This window comes from Hyla sarda, chromosome 12, assembly GCF_029499605.1.
Source record: "Hyla sarda isolate aHylSar1 chromosome 12, aHylSar1.hap1, whole genome shotgun sequence".
In the NCBI taxonomy this organism is placed as follows: Eukaryota; Metazoa; Chordata; class Amphibia; order Anura; family Hylidae; genus Hyla; species Hyla sarda.
The window spans coordinates 36,096,967-36,119,751 of record NC_079200.1 but is presented as its reverse complement, the minus strand read 5'-3'; the positions used below and the strand labels follow the sequence as shown (position 1 = coordinate 36,119,751).

General features: G+C 43.3%; 1 protein-coding gene across 2 annotated transcripts in view; it reads left to right on the top strand.

The window, feature by feature from the left end:
* Positions 1-500: 500 nt before the first annotated feature.
* Positions 501-22,785, top strand: part of LOC130296577 (lysozyme C-3-like) — a 33,808-nt gene continuing 11,523 nt past the window's right edge. Inside the window, exons 1-5 of one of the 2 annotated variants that reach the window (XM_056548259.1) lie at positions 501-517; positions 20,016-20,194; positions 21,036-21,312; positions 21,623-21,726; positions 21,914-21,982. In XM_056548259.1, coding sequence (XP_056404234.1) covers positions 21,973-21,982 — 10 coding nt within the window. In that variant the 5' untranslated portion in view covers positions 501-517; positions 20,016-20,194; positions 21,036-21,312; positions 21,623-21,726; positions 21,914-21,972. Of the gene's footprint in view, positions 518-20,015; positions 20,195-21,035; positions 21,313-21,622; positions 21,727-21,910; positions 21,983-22,785 lie in introns of both variants that reach the window. The other variant, XM_056548258.1, reaches the window with a different exon arrangement.

Here is a 22,785-nt window from a genome sequence, read left to right as displayed (position 1 = left end):
CTTCGCTCAAAAGAAGAAGGAAGATATTATATTAACTGTCACTCATATATCCGATACTGTGTTCTGATTGGTTCATATAACAGGGTAGCATGTTTGGCTAGACCATACCTATGTTTTCTAAAGTTTTTTCTCATATATTATTAATATATGGTCTTTTGCTGCTGAGAAAGTAAAAGAGATTTTTAAAACATAATACTCACATCTTGGGGGAGATTTATTAAAACCAGTGCAGAGGAAAAGCTGACCAGTTGCCCATAGCAACCAATCACATTTCTTCTTTCATTTTTGAAAAGGCCTCTGCAAAATGAAAGCAGCGATCTGATTGGTTGCTATGGGCAACTCAGCAACTTTTCCTCTGCACAGGTTTTGATAAATCTCCCCCCCTGTCTTTAATAAAATCTATATTTTCCTTCACCCACGATAGGAAAATCTTCACTTTCTAAGTGTCAACTGGAGATTTTACTGACTGCATAGCCAATGTTAAATTCCAGTGGTCCAAACGTCCATTTCATAAAAAGTAAAGTAGCCTGGTGTGACATGAACATGATTTTGTTTATAGCCCTTTTAGGTTGCTGCAGTATGACACATTTTATGTTGTTTGTATTTTAAAGACAGTTCATTCTGTAGACTTTGGATTTTTACACTTTTTCTATATCTTGAGGCCAGAACTGTGAGGAACCGGCCAAATACGATTTTACAAGGCGTAGAACAATTAACAATGGATTTTATTGCTTTGCCACGATTTTATAACACAGATCTACATGTTTCCCGGTTAAGACCAATGTAAACAAATTTTTATAGTTGTATAAAACAATGTGCAAAACATCCATCACTGTGCAAGGACTACAACATGGGGGCCTGCTCCCTCATAAAGTGATTATCTACAAGCATCCATACTAAGAAATTTGTTTTAGGTTTTTCTAGCTGTAGTGATCAGTGTCAGGCAGCTGCGGCCAAGGCAAATAAAATCATGGGGTGCATCAATAGGGACATAGATGCCCATGACAAGGAAATAATTCGACCACTAGTGAGACCATCACTAGTCAGACCACCCATGGAATACTGTGTACAGTACTGGGGACCAGTGTACAAGTTTTTTGTGACATATTCTACATTATGTTACTGGCAAATTTTCGGCAATACTTGTATAATTTCTTTTGAAACTCTCTGCTTATAAGGAAAATGGACATCCCAAATAAATTATATATTGATTCACATGCACAATATGTCTACTTTATGTTTGCATCATAAAGTTGACATGTTTTCACTTTTGGAAGACATCAGAGGGCTTCAAAGTTCAGCAGCAATTTTCCAATTTTTCACAAAATTTTCAAAATCGGAATTTTTCAGGGACCAGTTCAGTTTTGAAATTGATTTTAGGGGCCTTCATATTAGAAATACCCCATTATAAAAACTGCACCCCACAAAGTATTCAAAATGACATTCAGTAAGTGTGTTAACCCTTTAGTTGTCTCACAGGAATAGCAGCAAAGTGAAGGAGAAAATTCTAAATCTTCATTTTTTACACTAGCATGTTTTTGTAGACCCAGTTTTTGAATTTTTACAAGGGGTAAAAGGAGAGAATTCAACCTAAAATTTGTAACCCGATTTCTCTCAAGTAAGGAAATATCTAATATGTGTATGTAAAGTGCTCTGTGGGTGCACTAGAGGGCTCAGAAGGGAAGGAGCGACAATGGGATTTTGGAGAGTGAGTTTTGCTGAAATGATTTTGAGGGGGCATGTCACATTTAGGAAGCCCCTCTGGTGCCAGAACAGCAAAAAAAATAAAAATAAACACATGGCATACTATTTTGCAAACTACACCCCTCAAGGAAAGTAACAAGGGGTACAGTGAGCCTTAACACCCCACAGGTGTTTGACAACTTTTCATTTAAGTAGGATGTGTAAATAAAAATATTTTTTTCACTAAAATGCTGTTTTTCCCCAAATTTTACATTTTTATAAGAAGTAATAGGAGAAAATGCCCCCCAAAATTTGTATCCTCATTTCTTCTGAGTATGGAAATGACCCATATGTGGATGTAAAGTGCTCTGCGGGCAAACTACAATGCTCAGTAGAGAAGGAGCGCCATTGAGCTTTTGGAGAGAGAATTTGTTTGGAATGGAAGTCAGGGCCCATGTGCGTTTACAAAGCCCCCCATGGTGCCAGAACTGTGGACCCCTCAGAATTTAATAAGGGGTGCAGTGAGTATTTACACCCCACTGGTGTTTGACAGACCTTTGGAACATTGGGTTGTGCACTTGAAAATTACATTTTTGATTTTCACGGACCACTGTTCCAAAAATTTGTCAGACACCAATGGGGTGTAAATGCTCACTATACCCCATATTACATTATGTGAGGGGTGTAGTTTCCAAAATGGGGTCACATGTGGGTAGAGGGGTTCATTGTTCTGGCACTATGGGGGCTGTGTAAACATGTGGCCTTCAATTCCAGACAAATTTTCTCTCCAAAAGCCCAATGGTGCTCCTTATCTTCTGGGCATTGTAGTGCACCCGCAGAGCTCTTAACAACCACATTTGGGGTATGTTCTTACTCATAAGAAAGGGGGTTTCAAATTTTAGGGGGCTTTTTCCCCCCTATTTTGTCTTGTGAAAATGAAAAATTTAGGGTAACACCAGCATTTTAGTAAAAAAATGTTTTTTTTCATTTTCCCATCCAACTTTAACAAAAATTTGTCAAACACCTGTGGGGTGTTAAGGCTCACTATACCCCTTGTTACGTTCCGTGAGGGGTGTAGTTTCCAAAATGGGGGTCACACGTGGGTATTTATTTTTTTGCGTTTATGTCAGAACCACTGTAAAATCAGCCACCCCTGTGCAAATCACCAATTTAGGCCTCAAATGTACACAGCACGCTCTCACTCCTGAGCCTTGTTGTGCGCCCGCAGAGCATTTTACGCCCACATATGGGGTATTTCCAAACACAATTGCTCCCAAGTACGTTGATATACGACAGAGCTCCAAAGTGAGAGAGCGCCATGAGCATTTGAGCACTAAATTAGGGATTGCATAGGGGTGGACATAGGGGTATTCTTCGCCAGTGATTCCCAAATAGGGTGCCTCCAGCTGTTGCTAAAATCCCAGCAGCTGGAGGCTCAGTTTTGGAAACACTGCCGTACGATACGTTTTTCATTTTTATTGGTCGGGACAGTGTAAGGGGGTGTATATGTAGTGTTTTATCATTTATTTTGTGTTAGTGTAATGTAGTGTAGTGTTTTTAGGGCACATTCACACGAGCAGGTTTACAGTGAGTTTCCCGCTAGGAGTTTGCGCTGCGGCAGAAAATTAGCTGCAGCTCAAACTTGAAGCAGGAAACTCACTTGAATATACCCTGTACATTCACATGGGGGGGGGGGGGGGGGCGGGCAAACCTTCAGCTGTTGCAAAACTACAACTCCCAGCATGCACTGACAGACCGTGCATGCTGTGAGTTGTACTTTTACAACAGCTGGAGGCACACTGGTTGGAAAACCTTAAGTTAGGTTCTGTTACCTAACTCAGTTACCTAACCCACCAGCTGTTGCAAAACTACAACTTCCAGTATGTACTGATTGCCGAAGGGCATGCTGGGAGATGTAGTTATACAACAGCTGGAGGTACGCAACTACAACTCCCAACATGGCGAGACAGCCGTTTGCTGTTCGTGCATGCTGGGAGATGTAGTTTTGCAAGATTTCGAGGGCCACGGTTTAGAAACCATCTCACAGTGATCTCCAAACTGTGGCCCTCCAGATGTTGCAAAACTACAAATCCCAGCATGCTCAGACAGCAAACAGCTGTTTGGGCATGCTGGAAGTTGTAGTTTTGCAACTCACCGGCCTCCGTAGTCATCAGGATCGCCGCACGCCCACCAGGGAGAGGATCGCCGCTCGCCGCCGGTAAGGGACCTCCACTGCCAGTCACGCTACAGCTACCCCGCTCTGCCCTTACTACCGTGGGTGGGCAGAACGGGGGAACTGAACTTTAACCCCCTCGCCCCCGATCTGCTATTGGTTGGTCGCTTCTGACCGACCAATAGCAGGGATAGGAGGGGTGGCACCCCTGCCACCTCACTTCTATCCCTTCGGGGGGGATTGGGGGTGACTTGGACACCCTTGATTCCCATTATTTTCCCTTTAATCGCCTCAGATCGCCGGCCGACTGGGGGGGGGACCCCCCTCTGCGATTTCCCGGGATGCCTGCTAATTGATCTCAGCAGGCATCCTGTTCTGAGCCCCGGCCGGCTAGCGGTGGGGACCGGAATTCCCACGGGCGTACCTGTACGTCCTACTTCCTTAACACCTTAAGGATCGGGGTTTTTCCGTTTTTGCATTTTCGTTTTTTGCTCCTTGCCTTTAACCCCTTAAGGACTCAGGGTTTTTCCGTTTTTGCACTTTCGTTTTTTCCTCCTTACCTTTTAAAAATCATAACCCTTTCAATTTTCCACCTAAAAATTCATTTTATGGCTTATTTTTTGCGTCGCCAATTCTACTTTGCAGTGTCATTAGTCATTTTACCCAAAAATGCACGGCGAAACGGAAAAAAAAATCATTGTGCGACAAACTCGAAAAAAAACGCCATTTTGTAACTTTTGGGGGCTTCCGTTTCTACGCAGTGCATATTTCGGTAAAAATTACACATTATCATTATTCTGTAGGTCCATACGGTTAAAATGATACCCTACTTATATAGGTTTGATTTTGTCGCACTTCTGGAAAAAATCATAACTACATGCAGGAAAATTTATACGTTTAAAAATGTCATCTTCTGACCCCTATAACTTTTTTATTTTTCCATGTACGGGGCGGTATGAGGACTTATTTTTTGCGCCGTGATCTGAAGTTTTTATTGGTATGATTTTTGTTTTGATCTGACTTTTTGATCACTTTTTATTCATTTTTTAATGTTATAAAAAGTTACCAAAATACGCTTTTTTGGACTTTGGAATTTTTTTGCGCGTACGCCATTCACCGTACGGCTTAATTAATTATATATTTTTAAAGTTAGGACATTTACGCACGCAGCGATACCACATATGTTTATTTTTATTTATTTTTACACTGTTTTAATTTTTTTTATGGGAAAAGGGGGGTGATTCAAACTTTTATTAGGGAAGGGGTTAAATGACCTTTATTAACACTTTTTTTTAACTTTTTTTTTGCAGTGTTGTAGGTCCCATAGGGACCTATAACACTGCACACACTGATCTCTCATCCTGATCACAGGCGTGTATTAACACGCCTGTGATCAGCATTATCGGCGCTTGACTGCTCCTGCCTGGATCTCAGGCACGGAGCAGTCATTCGTCGATCGGACACCGAGGAGGCAGGTAAGAGCCCTCCCGGTGTCCGATCAGCTGTTCGGGACACCGCGATTTCACCGCGGCGGTCCCGAACAGCCCGACTGAGCAGCCGGGATACTTTCAGTTTCACTTTAGAAGCGGCGGTCAGCTTTGACCGCCGCTTCTAAAGGGTTAATACAGCACATCGCCGCGATCGGCGATGTGTGGTATTAGCCGCGGGTCCCGGCCGTTGATTAGCGCCGGGACCCACGCGATATGATGCGGGATCGCGGCGCGATCCCGCTTCATATCGCGGGAGCCGGCGCAGGACGTAAATATACGTCCTGCGTCGTTAAGGGGTTAAAAAATCATAACTCTTTCAATTTTGCACCTAAAAATCCATATGATTGCTTATTTTTTGCGCCACCAATTCTACTTTGTAATGACATCAGTCATTTTGCCCAAAAATCTACGGGGAAACGGGAAAAAAAATCATTGTGCAACAAAATTGAAAAAAAAAAAACGCTGTTTTGTAACTTTTGGGGGCTTCCGTTTCTACGTAGTACATTTTTCGGTAAAAAATGGCACCTTATCTTTATTCTGTAGGTCCATATGATTAAAATGATACCCTACTTATATAGGTTTGATTTTGTCGGACTTCTGGAAAAAATCATAACTACATGCAGGAAAATTTATACGTTTAAAATTGTAATTTTCTGACCCCTATAACTTTTTTATTTTTCTGCGTATGGGGCAGTGTGAGGGCTCATTTTTTGTGCCGTGATCTGAAGTTTTTAACGGTACCATTTTTGCATTGATAGGACTTATTGATTGCTTTTTATTCATTTTTAAATGATATAAAAAGTGACCAAAAATGCACTATTTTGGACTTTGGAATTTTTTTGCGCGTACGCCATTGACCGAGCGGTTTAATTAACAATATATTTTTATAACTCGGACATTTCCGCACGCGGTGATACCATATATGATTATTTTTATTTACACTGTGTTTTTTTTTTTTATGGGAAAAGGGGGGTGATTCAAACTTTTAATAGGGGAGGGGTTAAATGATCTTTATTCACTTTTTTTTCCCACTTTTTATTTGCAGTGTTATAGCTCCCATAGGGACCTATAACACTGCACACACTGATCTCTTATACTGATCATTGTTATCCCATAGGGACCTATAACACTGCACACACTGATCTTTATCATTGTTCACTGGTTTCTCATAGGAAACCAGTGATCGATGATTCTGCCGCTTGACTGCTCATGCCTGGATCTCAGGCACATAGCAGTCATTCGGCGATGGGACAGCGAGGAGGCAGGTAGGGGCCCTCCCGCTGTCCTGTAAGCTGTTCGGGATGCCGCGATTTCGCCGAGGCTATCCCGAACAGCCCACTGAGTTAACCGGCAGCTTTTACTTTCACTAAAGGGTTAATAGCGCGCGGCGCCGCGATCGGCGCTGCGTGCTATTAGCGGCAGGTCCCGGCTTCACTATGACGCCTGGCCCGCCGTGATATGATGCGGGGTTAGGATGACTCAGGATGCAGGGTGTATGCATATGCCCTGCACCCTGAAGAGGTTAAATAGCAGCACATGGTTAATAACGGATAATAAATAATAAAATCAGAAAATAATTTCATCATATGCAAAACAGGTAAATGCAGCAGCCAATTAGTATACAGCATAGGTAACATAAGGGCTGCCCAGGTGATAATCTTCCTCTTCTTTGATGCGAGGATAAAATAAACCAATAAATGTCACTAATAAGGTAAAACAATGTCTTGAGATAAATAGTCTCTATCCACACAAAGAACTGTAGAGAAACAAAACCGGAACTGAAGCTCCATAACCAGGTTCCATGAATAGAAGAACTTTGCGGGAATTAATAGAAAACTTGGAGGATCAGGATGATCACAATGAAGGCTCCATAAGTTGGGAATTTATGCTGAAAGACAGAGAAAAATATATAACAATATTGGGTAGGGTAATCAGGAGGGATAATGTTGGCTTCCTGTCTTCAATAAAATCTGTATTTTCCGTCACCAAGGATAGGAAAATCCCCAATTTTATTACAAGATGAGGAGGCTCATATTATGCAAGTTTAAAGCATCATGTAAATATATTATTTATACAATTAAAATATATATGAAAGGAAAAAAGAAAAGGTTAAATGAGCATCATAGAAACATGAGGTTCAGGACAGAAATAAAAGGTTTTAAATGTAGATTCAGAAGCCCAATTTGCTGCTTTCATAATGTCTGAAAGGGAACCTCCAGCTTGACTTACTTTTGTGGAAACAGCACCTCTAGTGGAATGAGCTCCGAAAATTGTTGTATCAATGTCAGCTAAGGATATAGGCCCACATTTATCATTGCAGTGCAAGTGAAGCATTTTTTTTTACACCTTTTTTGTGTGCTGATAATGTGTAGGAGCACCAAATTTATTAACCTCTTCAGGACATAGGGCGTATGGATACGCCCTGCATCCCGAGTCCTTAAGGACCGAGGGCGTATCCATACGCCCGTGGGAATTCCGACCCCCACCGCTAGCCGGTTGGGGACCGGAGCCGGATGCCTGCTGAAATCGTTCAGCAGGCATCCCGGGATATCGCCCAGGGGGGTCATTATGCCCCCCCATGTCGGCGATCGCCGCAGATCGCTGGACAATTCAGTCCAGCGATCTGCGGCGATTCCGGGTCAATCGGGTCTCCAGTGACCCGATGACACGGAATTACTGGCTGTTCGGGGCCGTCTCTGACGGCCCCGAACAGCCAGAGCCTGCAGGGGTGAGGTGGCACTGGTGCCACCTCACGATCGCCCTGATTCGTCGGCCGGATTACCGGCCGACCAATCAGGGCGCCTGCTGCGGGTGTCACTCCCGCACCCGCTCCGCCCCTCTTCCGGAGGACGTGAGCGGGTGCAGGACGTGCACCATGGGTGCTGGGGACCCCGATCCCCGTCGTTAATGTTGGGATCGGGGCCCCAGGAGCAGCGGCGGCGGCGGGACTGACCTGCAGCGTCTGGATCGTTGGAGGTGAGTGACAGCCTCCTGCTGTTGCTTAGCAACAGCTCCCAGCATGCAAAAAGGGCATGCTGGGAGCTGTAGTTATGCAACAGCAGGAGGCAGACCACCACAACTCCCAGCATTCCCTTATGGGCATGCTGGGACTTATGGTTTTGCAACAGCTGGAGGCACATTCTTTCTATGGAAAAGTGTACCTTCAGCTGTTTTATAACTACAACTCCCAGCTTGCACAAACAGCTAAAGTGCATGCTGGGAGTTGTAGTGGTGCATCTGCTGGTTGCATAACTACAACTCCCAGCATGCCCGTTGGCTGTCGGTGACTGCTGAGAGTTGTAGTTTTGCAACAGCTGAAGGTACACTGGTTGTGAAACTCAGAGTTTTTTTTTACCTAACTCAGTGTTTCACGACCGGTGTGCCTCCAGCTGTTGCAAACTACAACTCTCAGCAGTCACCGTACACCATGCACCGTACATGCTGGGAGTTGTAGTTGTGCAACAGCTGGAGGCACACTGGTTGTGAAACACTGAGTTAGGTCACAAACTCAGTGATACATAACCAGTGTGCTTACAGTTGTTGCAAAACTGCAACTCTCACCGACAGCCAACGGGCATGCTGGGAGTTGTAGTTATGCAACAGCTGGATGTCCCCCCCAATGTGAACGTACAGGGTACACTCACATGGGCGGAGGATTACAGTAGGTATCTGGCTGCAAATTTGAGCTGCCGCAAACTTTCTGCTGCAGCTCAAATTGCCAGCGAGAAACTACTGTGAACCCCCGCCCGTGCGACTGTACCCTAAAAACACTACACTACACTACCACAAAAAATAAAATAAAAAGTAAAAAACACTACGTATACACATACCCCTATACAGCCCCCCTCCCCAATAAAAATGAAAAACGTCTGGTACGCCACTGTTTCCAGAACGGAGCCTCCAGCTGTTGCAAAACAACTCCCAGTATTGTCGGACAGCCGTTGACTGTCCAGGCATGCTGGGAGTTTTGCAACAGCTGGAGGCACCCTGTTTGGGAATCACTGGCGTAGAATACCCCTATGTCCACCCCTATGCAAGTCCCTAATTTAGGCCTCAAATGCGCATGCTCTCACTTTGGAGCCCTGTCGTATTTCAAGGCAACAGTTTAGGGACACATATGGGGTATCGCCGTACTCGGGAGAAATTGTGTTACAAATTTTGGGGGGTATTTTCTGCTTTTACCCTTTTTAAAAATGTAAAATTTTTGGGAAAACAAGCATTTTAGGTAAAAAAAAAAATTTTTTTTTACATATCCAAAAGTCGTGAAACACCTGTGGGGTATAAAGGTTCACTTAACCCCTTGTTACGTTCCCCGAGGGGTCTAGTTTCCAAAATGATATGCCATGTGGGTTTTTTTTTGCTGTCCTGGCACCATAGGGGCTTCCTAAATGCGGCATGCCCCCAGAGCAAAATTTGCTTTCAAAAAGCCAAATGTGACTCCTTCTCTTCCGAGACCTGTAGTGCGCCAGCAGAGCACTTTTCACCCCCATATGGGGTGTTTTCTGAATCGGGAGAAATTGGGCTTCAAATTTTTAGGGGTATTTTCTGCTATTACACTTTTTAAAAATAAAAAATTTTTGGGAAAACAAGCATTTTAGGTAAAAAATTTTTTTTTTTTTTACATTTGCAAAAGTCGTGAAACACCTGTGGGGTATTAAGGTTCACTTTATCCCATGTTACATTCCCCGAGGGGTCTAGTTTCCAAAATGGTATGCCATGTGTTTTTTTTTTTTTGCTGTTCTGGCACCATAAGGGCTTCCTAAATGCAACATACCCCCCAAAAACCATTTCAGAAAAACGTACTCTCCAAAATCCCCTTGTCGCTCCTTCCCTTCTGAGCCCTTTACTGCGCCCGCCGAACACTTTACATAGACATATGAGGTATGTGCTTACTCAAGAGAAATTGGGCTACAAATACAAGTAAAAATTTTGTCCTTTTACCCCTTGTAAAAATTCAAAAATTGGGTCTACAAGAACATGTAAGTGTAAAAAATGAAGATTGTGAATTTTCTCCTTCACTTTGCTGCTATTCCTGTGAAACACCTAAAGGGTTAAAACGCTGACTGAATGTCATTTTGAATACTTTGGGGGGTGTAGTTTTTATAATGGGGTCATTTATGGGGTATTTCTAATATGAAGACCCTTCAAATCCACTTCAAACCTGAACTGGTCCCTGAAAAATACTGAGTTTGAAAATTTTGTGAAAAATCGGAAAATTGCTGCTGACCGTTGAAGCCCTCTGGTGTCTTCCAAAAGTAAAAATACGTCAATTTTATGATGCAAACATAAAGTAGACATATTGTATATGTGAACCAAAAAAAAATGTATTCGTAATATCTATTTTCCTTACAAGCAGAGAGCTTCAAAGTTAGAAAAATGCAAAATTTTCAAATTTTTCATCAAATTTACGGATTTTTCACCAAGAAAGGATGCAAGTATCGACAAAAATTTACCACTATCAAAAAGTAGAATATGTCACGAAAAAACAATCTCGGAATCAGAATGATAAGTAAAAGCATTCCAGAGTTATTAATGTTTAAAGTGACAGTGGTCAGATGTGCAAAAAACGCTCCGGTCCTTAAGGCCAAAATGGGCTCCGTCCTGAAGGGGTTAAAAGGTAAAAGAGCATTTGATAAATTTTGTGCAGGTCCACATTTTCTGAAATTTCTGTCTACACATACACCAAAAAGCTACACCATGTCTGGGCTGGTGTAGTTTTAGAGACTTTTCAGTCGCTTTGCGCCTTTTTTTTGCTCCTTTTTACAAAAAGGCACAATGATAAATCCCTTCCATATCATGTCTATTGCCAAAATCAGTGGATTGCAACTCAAAATCAGTGGATTGCAACTCAAAATCAGCAGAAATGTGTAAATAAAAGGGGGCAAAAAAAGGCGCAAAAAACCCTGCTTGTGCCTTTTTTGCCCCTTTTTTAGACACAAAAAACAGTCTAAAGACAATGATAAATGTGGGCCACAGTCTGTTTAACCCATATGGCCAAGGTAGAGGAAGAAACAGGTCAATGAGGTTTATAAAAAAGATATTAATAACTGAGTTGCAGATGAATCTCTTAAAAGAGCTGTCTTTTGTTCATACATAGTGTTGAGCAGCATAGGCCATATTCGAATTTGCAATATTTCGCGAATATATGGATGAATATTCGTCATATATTCGCTAAATACACATATTCGTAACATTCACGTTTTATTTTCGCAAATGCGAATATTCGCATATGCGAAAATTAGCATATGCAAAAATTTGCATATACAGAAATTAGCATAAGCGAAAATTCGCATATGCAAAAATTTGCATATTAGAATATTCGCACGCCAGTCTCGCACAGTAGTATTAGAGCCTTCTTTACACCACACAAGCTGGAAGCAGAGAGGGGTGATCACTGTGATGTGTACTGTGGAAAAAAAATATGAATATTCGTAATTACGAATATATAGTGCTATATTCGCGAATATTCGCGAATTCGCGAATATGCGATATTCGCGATTAAAATTTGCATTGCGAATATTCGCGAGCAACACTATAATCATACACTCTCAGGCAACGGACTACACATAGGTTTTCCTGATGAGGAAAGGCTGGATAAAATACAATATGAAGGTTGGTTTTTGCGTGTTTGTGGATGGAAAAGGGAATTCTAGTAGGAGAAAATTGTCTTCTAGATATATCCAGAGCTCTTACATCAGATACTCTCTTGATAGAAATAGGACAGAGTAAAACTGTAAGTTTAAGGCTAGGTTCAGACTAGCGCCGACTGAATTAGTCGGCGCTAGGACCGCGCGGACACTGCAGTCTCCTATAGACTGCTATGTGTTCCGCTAGGATTTTCGCCTGAAGAAAGAGCAACCCCTTTCTTCAGGCGGAAATTTTCTAGCGGATTTTTCATCTGGATTTTCCTCTTCACAAATTCCGAAGTGTGAATTTGTGAACGGAAAACCATTCACTACACTATGCATTTTAGTAAGTGGAATTTCTGCCGGAAATTTCAAAGCGAAAATTCCGGCGGAAATTCCGTAGTCTGAACGTAGCCTAAAAGACAAAAATTTTTGAGAAAGTGATTTGTTATCTCCCCAGCATTCAAATTAATTAACCCCTTAAGGACGCAGGACGTAAATGTACGTCCTGGTGAGGTGGTACTTAACGCACCAGGACGTACATTTACGTCCTAAGCATAACCGCGGGCATCGGAGCGATGCCCGTGTCATGCGCGGCTGATCCCGGCTGCTGATCGCAGCCAGGGACCCGCCGGCAATGGCCGACGCCCGCGATCTCGTGGGCGTCCGCCATTAACCCCTCAGGTGCCGGGATCAATACAGATCCCGGCATCTGCGGGAGTTCGCGATTAAAATGAACGATCGGATCGCCCGCAGCGCTGCTGCGGGGATCCGATCATTCATAACGCCGCACGGAGGTCCCCTCACCTTCCTCCGTGCGGCTCCCGGCGTCTCCTGCTCTGGTCTGTGATCGAGCAGACCAGAGCAGGAGATGACCGATAATACTGATCTGTTCTATGTCCTATACATAGAACAGATCAGTATTAGCAATCATGGTATTGCTATGAATAGTCCCATATGGGGACTATTCAAGTGTAAAAAAAAATGTAAAAAAATGTAAAAGTAAAAGTAAAAAAAAAGTGAAAAATCCCCTCCCCCAATAAAAAAGTAAAACGTCCGTTTTTTCCTATTTTACCCCCAAAAAGCGTAAAAAACATTTTTTATAGACATATTTGGTATCGCCGCGTGCGTAAATGTCCGAACTATTAAAATAAAATGTTAATGATCCCGTACGGTGAACGGCGTGAACGAAAAAAAATTAAAAAAGTCCAAAATTCCTACTTTTTTAATACATTTTATTAAAAAAAAAATTATAAAAAATGTATTAAAAGTTTTTTATATACAAATGTGGTATCAAAAAAAAGTACAGATCATGGCGCAAAAAATGAGCCCCCATACCGCCGCTTATACGGAAAAATAAAAAAGTTATAGGTCATCAAAATAAAGGGATTATAAACGTACTAATTTGGTTAAAAAGTTTGTGATTTTTTTTAAGCGCAACAATAATATAAAAGTATATAATAATGGGTATCATTTTAATCGTATTGACCCTCAGAATAAAGAACACACGTCATTTTTACCAGAAATTGTACGGCGTGAAAACAAAACCTTCCAAAATTAGCAAAATTGCGTTTTTCGTTTTAATTTCCCCACAAAAATAGTGTTTTTTGGTTGCGCCATACATTTTATGATATAATGAGTGATGTCATTACAAAGGACAACTGGTCGCGCAAAAAACAAGCCCTCATACTAGTCTGTGGATGAAAATATAAAAGAGTTATGATTTTTAGAAGGCGAGGAGGAAAAAATGAAAACGTAAAAATTTAATTGTCTGAGTCCTTAAGGCCAAAATGGGCTGAGTCCTTAAGGGGTTAAGGATCAAATTAACATCCCAAGTAGATTTGTACTTGGGAAGGGGAGGATGTCTAAATTTTATGCCTTTCATGAGTTTACAAAATAATGGATGCTTTCCTATAGACATAGCGTGAATAGGGGAATGATAAAAGGAGATGGCCAAACGATAGACATTAATGGTCCGATAAGCCTTATTAGAGTCAAAAGCGGAAGATAAAAAATGTATGACTTGAGTTATAGATGCATGTACGGAATCCAAATCCCATTGCAAACACCAACCACACCATAGTTTCCAGGCTAATCTGTAAGCCGATCTGGTGCCTGGGGCCCATGCGTCCAAGAGAATGTCTCTATCTGACTGTGAAAGGTTTGAATCTGGTTTTGTTGACCTGAAATGTACCATGCTACAAGAGTCAGTAGATTGGAAGAGATCTGGGGGTGAGGATACCATGTGTTTGTTTAAAATTGCACGAATCTCTCTGCGAATCGTTTTCAATCTCCTGGAGGGAAGACTGAGAAAAGTTAATTGTGTATTTATGAGGAAACCCAGAAATTCTATTTATTTTGAAGGAAAAGAATAGATTTCTCTTTGTTTATGATGAATCCCAAAATGGACAGAAGGGAGATGGTCCAGTGAATGTGGAGATGAATCAAAGGCAAGGTTTGAGCTAGTATGAGGATGTCGTCTAAGTAAATAATGAGACGTACACCTCGAGACCTCAGGAGTGCTATTATTGGCTTGAGTAGCTTTGTAAAGTACCATGGGACTGATGAGAGTCTGAATGGTAGGCATGTAAATTGCCATTTGAGATCCTTCCATATAAATTGGAGGTAAGGTTAAGAATTGTAGTGCATCGGCACTGTGAGGTAGACATCCTTGAGGTCTATATTCGCCAGCTAGTTGTCTTCTAATAAAATATCTCTTAAGAGAAGGATACCCTCCATCTTGAAGTGATGATAAACCACCAAATTGTTGAGGTTTTTTTTAATTTATGACTGGTCGAAATCCTCCATCCTTCTTTTTCACCAGGAAAAGATTGCTCACAAATCCTGGTGATTGTGGAGGAACCTGGATTATAGAGCCTTTGGAACATAGTTCCATGATCTCCTGATCTATCAGACCTTGATCTGCTGAGGAAAATCTTATTGGATGAGGAGGTCTGAATTGAATGGATTTTTGTACAAATTCGATTTGAAAACCCATGACTGTATGTAAAATCTACACTTCTAAGGTAATTGAAGCCCAAACTGGGAAAAAATGAGCTATCCTTCCTCCTAATGGAATGTGAGAAGAAAATTGAAGAGGAGGACTTACCTGAAGTAGGTCTGGATTTTTTATATCCGCAACGTCCCTGAGCTCTCCAAGGCCTTCCTCTGGAGGGAAAGAAAGGGGTGAAGTGGAAAGGGTTGGATTTAGTAGGAAATTTGTCATTGTGGTGCGGGGCATGGTATTGTCCCTCTTGGGGTTGACGGCTGGGAAATTTGCCCCTTCTCTTCCGAGCCCTTCCAAAAACACGAAGTTGGAATACCTTGCATAAGGAAGTCTGAGCCTTATCTAATGAAGAAAAAAAACTGACATATTTATTGATTTCTTTTATAAAAGAGTCTTCAAAAAGGAGACTGTCAGTGATAGAATTGAGTTTGGTATTTGCCAAATGTATCAACTGGGGGTCCAGTTTCAACAAAATTTACCTCTTTCTTTTGGTACAAATTGAAGCATTCACGCTTCCAAAAATACAAATGGCTCTCTGAGCCCATCCTAGGGTGTTGAGATCCACAGGATTCCCAGAAGATGCAGCTTCCTCTGATAAATCCAAAATCCTGGTCAATGGACCCAATATATCCAAAAAACTGTCCTGAATGGTTTGAAAGGAGCGATCTACTCCTTTTTTGGGATTTTCCCAGATTTATTCAGGAATTTAACTAATGTTGGGTCAATGTCAGGAGTGTCAGCCATCTTAGATCATCAATTGGATGGGTATCCAGGAAAAATAGGACTCTGCCAGGCGCTTCTCCTCTAGGTATTGAAAGTCCAGACCATACAAGATGGATGCAGGGACAATCACTTTATTGGTGCTAGTCCTATTTTTCCTGGATACCCATCCAATTGATGTTCATTTACTGGAGTGACCCAGAGCCACTTGAGAAGGACGCCTCGACTTGCTGACCTCAATCCTCATTGTCATACTACGGGAACTTCACGGTATTGCGCCCGCAGCGCATCATCTTCTGGTAAGCAGAATTAAACCTTTTTGGGGCACCTGCTTATCTTAACTTCTACACTAGGAGCGCACCTTTGTTTTCTTTCTAATTTCAGCCATCTTAGATGGTAGTGTGGGTCTTGGGCACTCCACACGCAACTTACTTCTGGTTGTTTTGTCTAATGCTTTTCTTTACCATGAATTAATATATTTGACCACTTGAGTTGTGGCATCCACTCCCCTGAGCTGGGATGTTTAATATACCCCGGGACAAAGAAAGGGGTACCGGTAACATCAAGAATGACAGATTTTGTATCTTCTGCATCTAAATACTTATCTTCCTCTGACAAGTCCTCATATTCAGAATTTTCATCCTGGTCCAAAATTTCTACCTCTTCAGAAGAGGATTGACTCAGTGGCTCCATAAATGAGTTGTTACACAGAGCGCTCCGGGTCCCTGCTCCTCCCCGGAGCGCTCACGGCGTCTCTCTCTCTGCAGCGCCCCGGTCAGACCCGCTGACCGGGAGCGCTGCACTGACTTTGCCGGCGGGGATGCGATTCGCATAGCGGGACGCGCCCGCTCGCGAGTCGCATCCCAAGTCACTTACCCGTCCCGGTCCCCGGCTGTCATGTGCTGGCGCGCGCGGCTCCGCTCTCTAGGGCGCGCGAGCGCCAGCTCTCTAAGATTTAAAGGGCCAGTGCACCAATGATTGGTGCCTGGCCCAATCAGCTTAATTAGCTTCCACCTGCTCCCTGGCTATAATACCTCACTTCCCCTGCACTCCCTTGCCGGATCTTTTTGCCTTGTGCCAGTGAAAGCGTTTAGTGTTGTCCAAGCCTGTGTTTCCAGATCTTCTGCTATCCACATCGACTACGAACCTTGCCGCCTGCCCCGACCTTCTGCTACGTCTGACCTTGCCTCTGCCTAGTCCTTCTGTCCCACGCCTTCTCAGCAGTCAGCGAGGTTGAGCCATTGCCGGTGGATACGACCTGGTTGCTACCGCCGCAGCAAGACCATCCCGCTTTGCGGCGGGCTCTGGTGAATACCAGTAGCATCTTAGAACCGGTCCACCGACACGGTCCACGCCAATCCCTCGCTGACACAGAGGATCCACATCCAGCTAGCCGAATCGTGACAGTAGATCCGGCCATGGATCCCGCTGAGGTGCCGCTGAGGTATCCACGGTGGTCGCTCAGCAATCGCAGCAAATCGCCCAACAAGGACAGCAGCTGTCGCAGTTGACCGCCACGTTACAGCAACTTCTGCCACTGCTACAGCAGCAACCATCTCCTCCGCCAGCTCCTGCACCTCCTCCGCAGTGAGTGGCCGCTCCTAGCCTCCGCTTGTCCCTGCCGGACAAATTTGATGGGGACTCTAGACTCTGCCGTGGATTCTTATCTCAATGTTCCCTACATATGGAGATGTTGTCGGACCTATTTCCTACAGAACGGTCTAAGGTGGCGTTCGTAGTGAGCCTTCTTTCTGGAAAGGCCTTGTCTTGGGCCACACCGCTCTGGGACCGCAATGATCCTGCCACAGCCACAGTCCAGTCCTTCTTCGCTGAAGTCCGTAGTGTCTTCGAGGAACCAGCCCGAGCTTCTTCTGCCGAGACTGCCCTGCTGAACCTGGTCCAGGGTAATTCTTCAGTAGGCGAGTACGCCATCAGATTTCGTACTCTCGCTTCCGAATTATCTTGGAATAATGAGGCTCTCTGCGCGACCTTTAAAAAAGGCCTATCCAGTAACATCAAGAATGTGCTGGCCGCACGAGATATTCCTGCCAACCTGCAAGAACTTATTCATTTGGCCACCCGCATCGACATGCGTTTTTCTGAGAGACACCGGGAGCTCCGCCAGGAAAAAGACCTTGATCTCTGGGCACCTCTCTCTCAGTATCCTCTGCAATCTACCCCTGCGCCGAGGAGGCTATGCAAGTGGATCGGTCTAGCCTGACCCACGAAGAGAGGACTCGCCGTAGGGATAACAATTTATGTCTGTACTGCGCCAGTACCGAACACTTCTTGGTGGATTGCCCTATTCGCCCTCCACGTCTGGGAAATGCACGCACGCACCCAGCTCACGTGGGTGTGGCGTCTCTTGGTACGAAATCTGCTTCTCCACGTCTCACGGTGCCCGTGCGGATTTCTCCTTCTGCCAACTCCTTCCTCTCAGCCGTGGCCTGCTTGGACTCTGGTGCCTCTTGAAATTTTATTCTGGACTCTTTGGTGAATAAGTTCGGCATCCCTGTGACCCGTCTCGTCAAGCCGCTCTACATTTCCTCGGTCAACGGAGTTAAATTGGGCTGCACCGTGCATTACAGCACAGAACCTCTCTTAATGTGCATTGGACCCCATCACGAAAAGATTGAATTGTTCGTCCTTCCCAATTGCACCTCTGAAGTCCTCCTCGGTCTTCCATGGCTCCAGCATCATTCTCCCACCCTTGACTGGACCACCGGGGAGATCAAGAATTGGGGCCCTGCTTGCCGTAAGAGATGCCTCACATCGGCTCCTCCTGTCTCCTCCTGTGCCTAGCCTCCCCAAGGCCTATCTGGACTGTGCCGTGCCTCCTCATAGCCCCCGTCCTGGTGACACTCTGCCCCGCGACAAGCTTCACCCTCTGCCCCCCCTCCCCATTCCCACTTCTTCTGAACTACCTGCCGCTGGTATAGCTACCCAGAATTTCTTTTTTCAGAAGGAGACTCAAGAGGCGTCCCCTATGTTGTCGTCTCTTTTGAAGGGACAAGGAGACAAAAAGAGGGGGAGACCTAAGGGGGGGGTACTGTTACGCCGAGCGCTCTGGGTCCCTGCTCCTCCCCGGACCGCTCACGGCGTCTCTCTCTCTGCAGCGCCCCGGTCAGACCCGCTGACCGGGAGCGCTGCACTGACTTTGCCGGGGATGCGATTCGCATAGTGGGACGCGCCCGCTCGCGAGTCACATGCCAAGTCATTTACCCGTCCCAGTCCCAGGCTGTCATGTGCTGGCGCGCGCGGCTCCGCTCTCTAGGGCGCGCGCGCGCCAGCTCTCTAAGATTTAAAGTGCCAGTGCACCAATGATTGGTGCCTGGCCCAATCAGCTTAATTGGCTTCCACCTGCTCCCTGGCTATAATACCTCACTTCCCCTACACTCCCTTGCCGGATCTTGTTGCCTTGTGCCAGTGAAAGCGTTTAGTGTTGTCCAAGCCTGTGTTTCCAGATCTTCTGCTATCCACATCGACCACGAACCTTGCTGCCTGCCCCGACATTCTGCTACGTCTGACCTTGCCTCTGCCTAGTCCTTCTGTCCCACGCCTTCTCATCAGTCAGCGAGGTTGAGCCATTGCCGGTGGATACGACCTGGTTGCTACCGCCGCAGCAAGACCATCCCGCTTTGCGGCGGGCTCTGGTGAATACCAGTAGCATCTTAGAACCGGTCCACCGACATGGTCCACACCAATCCCTCGCTGACACAGAGGATCCACATCCAGCTAGCCGAATCGTGACATGAGTCTGGCTTAGATTTCTTAGAGATTTTTATAGCCTGTTTATTTTCGGCTTCCTCGAGGGCGGAGGCTTAAGGATGCACTTTAGTAGCATCAGCAGATGTGCTTTTAGAAAAAGCTGTGAATGTATCCTGATTTTGAAGGGTTTTTGGGAACATTATGTGACATAGCAGTGGCCACAAATTTTGCTATAATGTCTGGAACGGAGGACATAGCAGTATGTACATCAGATTGTATGGAGCTAGAAACTGATTGATCCACCATATTTGGATTATATTTTCATCTAACATCTCAAATTGAGCATTTTCAGCCATTTTTGTGGAGTCTTCACTAGTCATGACTGAATAAGTGAAGTCTATATAAATAATGGTGCATATTAAGTTTATTAATATATATGAGGTAAGGAGTTCAGGGAAGGAACCTGAAAGAAGGAAAAATTAGGCAGAGAAAAAAGATATAGAATAGTGAATAATATATTCAGAACAAGTTCTAAATAAAAGTACTTTGGTAGAAAAACAGCACAGCACCTGAATGAAAGAGTAAGGAATCCTTTCTTCTTCTTACAGGAATCGCACGACGAGCGGCAAGAGACCCATATGACAGGAGCGCTGCGCTGTGTGTGAGGGAAGCCGAATACACAGACTGATCACCAGCCGCGCTCGTAATATGACTCAGCACCGCCGAGTCAGGCACGGGAGTGTGGCGCAGAGTGAAAATATTTAGTATATACGCTACAAGGAGATAGGTAAGATGTACCGAAGTTGAAAACAACTATAAAGGAGAGGGACGGAAAGAGATATGAAAAGATAAGGATAAGAGAAAAAGGTATTAGATAGAAAGAGAGGTATATCCAAAGACCTATGCGCATATATACATGGCTTTTAAGATATATAATTAAACAATTTATCCATATTTAAAAAGGGGACACAGAAAATGTAAGGAGAATTTTTTTTTTGTGCTGAGTACTTATCTTGAATAAGAGCAGCAAAAAAGAGGAAGATTATCACCTGGGCAGCCCTTATGTTACCTATGCTGTATACTGATTGGCTGCTACATTTACCTGTTTTGCATATGATGAACTTTTTTCTGATTACCTGTTATTAACTCTTCATGTGCTGCTATTTAAAAGTAGTAAAGAAGAATTGCATAATGTGAGCCTCCTCGTCTTGTAATAAAATTGAGGTTCCCTTACATAGGAGCACACCAGTATGCTTTGAGAGAGAGTAAAGGTAACTTTACACATACGACATTTGTAGGCCGAATACATATCAGGGATACCTGTTTATTAGGCCCCATATACTGATATATGTCAGTCATTCATGTTCCCCCTCCTAGGCTATTTTAAATGTCTTGTGCATTTGTGTTGTGCTTTTTATGGGGTTCATGTGGGGTTTCTCATTTTTGTCATTTGATTTGTTTTAATTGATAAATAAAGATAATTGTTATTGGTATTTTGGTATCATTCCTTTTTTAATAGTGGGGTCTAATTTATAGGTTTATATATTTGTATATAGGTCTCATATTGATGTACATGTGTTGGACATAAGTTGGTCACTATATTTGTAGGTTGTTATTGTATTTTGTAGGGCCAAGAATTAAGGATGGATTTATCAAGTCGGGACAAGAATTGGTTATCCCAAGTATTGAATATTTTTAAGAACCCAGAGAGTGGGGAAATAAGCAACACCCAGGGGGACATTGTTAAAAATCAGCGCACTAAGACCAAGACTAAGACATGGTGGAAAAAGGTCTCTCTTGAGCAGTATCTCCAGAAACAAATTATCCCAAGAGGACTGAGAATTCAAGTGTTACCGGCATACCCAGGATGAGGAGATTTTCAAAAAATGGGAGGAGTCTTGTCAAGTATGTTCCACTACATTTTTAAAGTTATTAATTGATCTGGATCATAAAAATTTGTGTGACATAGAGGGTCAAATTGTTAGTGTTTAAGAGAAACTGAAACAATTCAGTACAGAAGAGGCTCTTCTACAGTTACAGACAGAGATGAATGAGTCTCTGGAAAAGGAGATCCAACAACCTAAGGTTAAGAAATTCCAATGTGATGTTAATGATTACCAAAACCAACGTGCATATAGATGGAATCAACAGGACAAGAACAAGCGTTGTGAGTCTGTAACATCTATGACTAGTGTTAATTCCCATTCCTCTTAAGCTTCAGGAACAAGCACTACTAGCTCACGATTGTCTAGAAGGGAACTGAGACAGAGACCAAAGGGGAAACAAATGATGGATGCTGACGGTGATTCGTCCTTGAAGGTAATTAACTTATCCAATCATTGTTTGTCCGATGACCACATTTCTGTACTGTCCTTAGGCCTCTCATTCTGCTCTACAGCACAATTTGATCAATTTATGGCTATTAAGGATATTTTCTTATTTGCAAGAAAAATCTTATTGAAAAAATATCATTCTAAAAAACAAACATCTGATTTATTTACAGCAGAGGAGGAATTGTAAGCGCTCAGGGCACAAAAGGATTTGTTATTGGAACAAACAGATGCAATGGAGGAGGGTAAGTTTTCAGCTTACGTGTCTAAAAAGTCGACTGTATTTTGATCATTGTCTTTGATTCCAACCGTGGACATGTTTGTGAGACTAGTTATGAAGGAATTTGAAAAAATACAGATGGATAAAAAATTTGATAACCTGATTAAAGATCAGAGGAAAGCATTGTGGGAATTCACGAAAATGAAAGATGTGGTGTTCAAACCCAGTGACATAGGCGTGAATATGTCATTTGGCCAGTGGAAAAATATGAAGTAGAGGCATACAGACAACTGAATGATCCAGATTGTTACAAACGGCTGTCTTCTAATTCCCTGACCAAATTTCAAGGTGAATTGTTTGGAATATTGCATCAGGCCTTTGAACAGGAGATTATCCCCAAGAAAATTTTGGAAGGTCTTATGGTGGACTTATCGGTGATACCCACATTATATTTACTGCCAAAAGTAAACAAGAGTTTGATTGATCCACCGGGACGCCTGATTGTATCAAGAAGGGGCAGCCTTTGTGAACCTGTGCGTAAATTCCTTGACTATTTTTGTTCAAGGACAGATATTTTCTTCAGGCGAAGGGAGTGGCCATGGGGGTGACTTGCGCCCCTTCATTTGCAAACCTATTCCTTGGATATTGGGAACAAATAAGTGTCCTAACTTATGAAGGTATGGAAAGTGGTCAGATCATTTCATGGATGAGATTCATCGATGATATTTTGTTTATTTGGCAAGGTTAACGGGATACTCTTGAAACTTTTATTTCAGAACCGAAATGATCTCAACATTCGACTCACCCATGTTATAAAAAAAGATTTGA